This window comes from Chenopodium album, chromosome 15 (genome assembly GCF_948465745.1).
Source record: "Chenopodium album chromosome 15, dcCheAlbu1.1, whole genome shotgun sequence".
In the NCBI taxonomy this organism is placed as follows: Eukaryota; Viridiplantae; Streptophyta; class Magnoliopsida; order Caryophyllales; family Amaranthaceae; genus Chenopodium; species Chenopodium album.
Genome location: NC_137848.1, coordinates 28243712 through 28249639, shown reverse-complemented (window position 1 = coordinate 28249639; position 5928 = coordinate 28243712). Strand labels below are relative to the sequence as shown.

At 32.8% G+C, this 5928-nt stretch overlaps 1 protein-coding gene across 14 annotated transcripts; it reads right to left on the bottom strand.

The window, feature by feature from the left end:
- Positions 1 to 313: 313 nt before the first annotated feature.
- On the bottom strand, positions 314 to 3744 carry LOC145583073 (uncharacterized). Of its 14 annotated transcripts, none has more exons than XM_081640193.1 (9): positions 3647 to 3743; positions 3462 to 3551; positions 2873 to 2894; positions 2526 to 2726; positions 2185 to 2441; positions 1867 to 2088; positions 1527 to 1622; positions 1322 to 1410; positions 594 to 1231 (listed from the first exon to the last, which is right to left on the bottom strand). In XM_081640193.1, exons 4-6 carry the CDS (start codon positions 2566 to 2568, stop codon positions 1906 to 1908), a joined length of 483 nt encoding a protein of 160 aa, XP_081496319.1. In that variant the 5' UTR covers positions 2569 to 2726; positions 2873 to 2894; positions 3462 to 3551; positions 3647 to 3743; the 3' UTR covers positions 594 to 1231; positions 1322 to 1410; positions 1527 to 1622; positions 1867 to 1905. The 14 variants fall into 14 exon arrangements, with proteins under 14 accessions (XP_081496313.1, XP_081496312.1, XP_081496325.1 ...); XM_081640195.1 differs by having other exon boundaries at positions 2873 to 2888; XM_081640187.1 differs by adding an exon at positions 314 to 587 and having other exon boundaries at positions 997 to 1231; positions 2526 to 3551.
- Positions 3745 to 5928: the final 2184 nt, after the last annotated feature.

The window sequence follows — 5928 nt, the reverse complement described above, 5'->3', positions numbered from 1 at the left end:
ACTAATACTAAATTAACAACCGCGTACATCATTGCTACCCTCAAAATGTATACGTGTCACACTCTCACAAAAACGTTTCCTGCCTAATTGGTAATTTGTATTGTATAATCTTCACGTAAGGGTGATGTTGAGCTTTTAAACCTTATAGTTTGTGCGTCATTGTCAAGCCAACCATGTTTACATTGACAGATTAGAGGAAGGAAAATTTGAGATGTATGATGAATCATATAGTGTGATACAGATTATGATGTAAAATTGATGGAAATTGTGGAAAAAAATATATGTGACCTTTAACAACTACAGTAGAAGAATATAAACCATGCATTCCAAATTAACATTCCAAATTCGAATCCTCTTTAACTAATATAGTAATTAATTTGCATCATATTTTAGTCTTTACACATTGTCTATAATGAATAACATTACATAATAATCATGGGAAGCCTTTCCTGGAGAAAGTTGCTTAGAACTAAACTCATTTTTTCAGCTAATGATCCATCGCAATTATTGCGTTCCAATACTCTGAACAACTGTGGTTCCGTTGACCATTCTTGTTCAGCTCAAAGTCATCACCATTAACATCCAATCTGCAAAAAAAAAAAAATAAATAATGAAGAGCAGAAAAAGTTTAAAAATACAAAGTTATTTATTTAGGTATAACATACTTTCAAGAATTTGAACATATTGAAAGCTAATTCACTAAAAATAATTTTCAGTCCCTTAACCAAATGGGCATGGGACAAATTTTTTAAAAAGATTAATAAGTTGTGATTAGTTTATGTTATAAAAAAATTTCAAACTTTTAAAATTGAATTGAATTGAATGGATATATTTTTGTAGAATCAAACTTAGAATAAAGAAAATTTCATTTGAAGGCAAGTTGTTTATTTTAGCTAGTGTTAGAACTTTGTCCATTTATCATCAGCATAAGGCGTTTCTCCATATCTTTCATGTTGCGTTGTTGTTGCATCTTATATTCTTCCATCTCCTTCTTACTTGCCTCTAGCTGACATTGTAGTTGAGCAATCTGATCTTGTTGTTTGCGCAAGTTCTGTTGTTGTTCTTGCTGTAATTTTGCTTTGGAAGACCCTCCATACCCACTGCCTTTTCCTCGTGTGTAACTAGACTTTGAACCAAGTACATGAAGTAACATTTCGCCTTGTGTTTGAAGACGAGCTTTACCATCCTCAGGTTCTTTATCCTTATCTTGTGCTAATTGATGGAGTTGTGCCTTATAAAAAATAGATTTTTGTTAAAAAAAAAAAATTTAACAGTCAATAGCCTTGGTCATATAATAAGATAATAAAACATCAATACTCACATGTACTTCCTTAGAGCGTTTTTCATTAACCAATTCTAGTACTCCTTTCTTATTTGTGTGTGTATGTTGAACAAGCCATACAAAATCAGCTGTAGGAAGTTCACCCCCATTTGCCTTAGTTTGAATACAGTAACACATTACTAACCTGTATTAATATCCTTTTATTTATAAGGTAGTAGTTATTTTACCATCTACATCATCTTACCATTTCATACTTCACTTCAGGGAAAGACAATGGCCCAGTTGTGTGTTTATACCACTTGTTAGAGTTTCGATTCTTCTTGTTTCTTTCACTTCTTCGCTACATTATATGAATCAATAAAACCAATTTTCAGAATATATTAAACCAATTTGCAATTAAGTATACAAACATAATGCTGGTGTTATCCAACATGCTTTATATTGATAATAAAAAAAAATGTACAAGTCTCATATAGTTTTTTCATTGTTATTAAAAGTATACCATCACATATAAAATTGAATAAATGTCATGTCCATGAAGATAAATAAGCCATACTAAAGAGTTGACACATGAAATGTTTCACCTTGAACGTATCCGAGTCAAATGTAGCACAACAAGTTTTCTAACTTTCAATTGGAAAATCAGTAGGAGGATTGTTTAAGCGCTCCTCACATGTACTCCCGCATTCTTTGTAATAATAATGCAAGTGACATTTCCAAAACCTGTATAGGCGTTGCATTGCATCTGTTGCAAAAGCTTGAAACCGAAGAATTTGTGTATTTGAATCTTTAATGTTGAACTTGTTCTGTAATTTGAGTTAGCCAATCATGCAATTGTTATATCTAATTAATCTTATCTAAAATTTATAGTACATGTATAAAATTGTATAAATATAATATACCTTCACTTGTAACCACATAGAATTACCATATTTGGCAAAGACTTGTGGCCAATCTCCAGCATCCATAAAAGTAGTGGTTCTCACAACATAGCCACAAAAGTTAACCATCATCCTAGCATTTTCTCCGACAGCTTGGAGAACATAATCAGGTATTTCAATTTCAAGCTTAAATTGACCACCTAGAGTTTTCTTTTCCAAAGCTAAGCTTCTGTACTTGCCTCTCTGGCCCCGCTTTCTTTTCGCACTGGTGGCAGATGCTACAAAAAATAAAAATTAAACTACAACATCAATATATTAAGCAAGCAACCCAAAAATTTTTTAAAAAATGTGAATTCAATTACCTTGACTACTGTATTGATCACTTTGAGGAGTTCCATCTCTCATTGGTCCTCTTTCATGCAAATACTTGGTCCTGACTTGTTGAGGCTGATTTTCGTGAATTCCATTAGTTTCTTTTATAGTTGGGTCTGCTGCATTAGTAGCTTTTATAGCAGTGTGAAGTCTTCTGGCAAACTTACTTTGAAATTTTGCTTTATAATCCTCTTTAAAAAAAATCCCAATAGGAAATCAAAGCATATCAAGATCAGATTAAATAACATGTAATCTCTAATATAATGAGTTATATGTGCTCTTAGCTTCCCTATCTCTAACCATATAAAAATTAGCTTGGATAGTATATGAACTTTACCTTGATTGTTAGTAGGCTGCTCCTGATCAGCATATATAAAATGCAGAATATCATAAATATATATTGATTAAAAAGTTGAAGGAATAAAACAATTAGTGAAGAAAATTAATAAAGTTGGGGGAATAATCATACTTTCAAACACAACGAATTATATACGATACTCAAGTATGAATGAATATTGATGTTTCCTTTTACAAAGATATTCAATTATAGTAGCAAATACATTAGTCAGCTTTATATATATCATTATCAGCTTGTAGTTATCATGTTATCCTATGAATTTGCTAATTAAGACTACATTGTGTTCCTGAAAAATGAATAAAGCACTCCACTAAGGCACTAATTAAACCAAAAACCCCACTAAGGCACTGATAAAACAAAAAACCCATAGATCTAAAATATTAAGACAATGTAATGGAAATTCTATGTTAAAAATAGCAAGTACAAATAAAAAGAACCATAATTCTACATTTCTACATCGGAAACACTTTTTAAAATTGTACTCCAAAAGATGGAAGTGAGGAATAAAATATGAACCGAAACAAATTCATACAAGATAAAAGACAAGAATTTGTGAAAGAATTCATACATGCAAAGATTTAAGCTGCCGAATTTGGGGTTTGTGACCAAAATCTCCGATTGACGCCTTCGATGCACTTGTATTCTCAGCTACTAGTTTCTGAAATTTGAAAAATCCACTTCAATTTGAGGTCCATTTCAACTATATAATCACATAGATACACGAATTAGAGAAGAAAGAGGTGAAGTACTTACTCATATGTGAAATGCTATGGTAGGAGGTTAGGGACGAGGGAAAGTTTGTGGTGAGGAAAAGTCAGGGAAAATGAAATGTAGATCTAAAGGTAAAACCCTTAAAAAAGTTATTTTGTTTTAATTTTAAAAAAAATATTAGAAACATCTTTGACAACGAAAAAAAGTTGTAGTAATAATTTTTTATATATTACTGTAACAATAAATCATGTTGCCATTTAAAATATTATTTACCGCAACAGATAGCTTGTTATTAAAAATGGCTCTTTTTTTTAGGTGAACCCGCGTCATGAAACTCATGGAGGGAAAGTGAAATTTTATTTATGCTAACAACTTTTAGTAACAAACAAAATTTCTTGTTACTAATTAATATTTTCAGCTACAAAAATTCCTGTTGTTGCAAAAAAGTTGTTGCCAAAAACCAATTTTCTTGTAGTGGTAGAACTCGGTGTACGGGTTCTTTTTTTTTTTTTTTTTTTTCCTTTCCACCCGGGAGGAAACTATTATTAATGATCTATTGTAAGATTGGAAATACTGAACACAGAAGAATAGGTAGTAATATACCGATAACTTTGTTGGTTGGATTGCTTAAGCAGTAGTGATCTTAGATTGGGCTCTCTATCTTATACAAAAAATAGAGGATCTAAACATGTCGTCAAATGCTTAAAACCTTATCAACAAAATTTATAAACTCAACCCATCCTAGACCTAGTATAGGGCAAGTCGAGGTTGAACCACGAGGAATAGGGGAAGGTTGCTATAGCCTATTGTTAAGCTAATTCGAAGAATAAGGAGGAGTTTGGATTAAACTAAGTCTCAAACAACTAGACTATAAGGAAATTCAATACTTCAAACGCTAGGGATTTAGGATCCACACATAATCATGATAACTATACTAGTAGAGAAGACATTAATCAATCCAAATGTTGCAAGGGAAAATGGTAATTGCAATTGATAGAACTCAATAGGCTATTTCCTAGGTGTCAAACTAGGGTTCTCTACGAATGACTAGCTAAAAAATCACAAATCAATGGTTCATGTCATTAGAGATCATAATGCAATCTAGCTTGAAAATCTAGGTTGATCACTCCTTAACAAATCAAACACATGCACAATTCTATTAACCAATTAAATCACAACATTAAATCAATCAAAATCAATCAACTAGCCATACTCATCATTCATGCATGCTTCACCATCTCCCTAGCAAGTAATCTACTCACTAAGAATACTGGAAATGAAGAACAAATCAAAAGAAATCACAATCATCATCATCTCAAACTACATCAAGTAGAAATTCAAATCAATTACACTATCAACCAAAAGTTCAAGCAAATCAAACAATCATTCATGAATCTAAGCAAATCAAACAATCATTCATGAATCTAAGCAAATCAAAGTAATGGAGAAGAATTAAGGGAATGAAGAAAATCTCACTAATTATCATTGATCAAAGGAAATACAAACTTGATTGAAGCAATTGTTGAAGTACAAATCAAAATCCAAGAGTTTCTCTCTCTACTCTCTTTCTCTCTCTCTAAAATCTAAGAACTAAAAAAAACCAAAAATAGACTTCTCTCTCTAAAAATAGAAGGAAATTCTATATACAGTAAAACTAACTAAGGAGAAATAAGTTGGTCATCAAAAAGAGACTCATATAGGCGCAGCCTCACTCCAGAATGCGCGACCGCAAAGAAAAGAGGTACGAAACTGGAAACCCAAGTGGCGCGCCCACGCACGAGGGTTACGCGTCCGCGCCACCAGCTTGCGCACCCGCGCTCCTCTGTTGCACGTCCGCGCCCCTAGAGTAAGGGATCTCCTCCATGAGTCCATCAACGCAAGTGGTGCGCTTTTCTTGACCGTCATTGGGTGTGGCAGTCCCAAAATGAGTTCATGGTGGGTTCAACATCACATTTTCACGTGAGCGCAACATGAGAGTGCAAGCACCAAGTCTTGGAGCAAACCATTCCTTACTTTGTGAGCCATAAAGGAGCATCAACCTTGCACTTTAAGCATGCTCTATCCCGAGGAATAATTATGAAAGGCCTTGGACTCCAATTTTCTCCTGAAAATAAAGAAAAACAACTAAACAAAAGGGAAAAGGCGATTAAAACTACGAAAATACAAGAAAAGGGAGAAACAACTAGAAAAAGACCAACTAGAGAATAAAAGACTAAAATTAAGGAAAAAGGCATAAAGAAAACTATTAAGTAACTAAAATCATCCCAAAATAATGCTATTTGAGTGCCATAAATGACACTCATTAGAAAACCAATTACTCAATA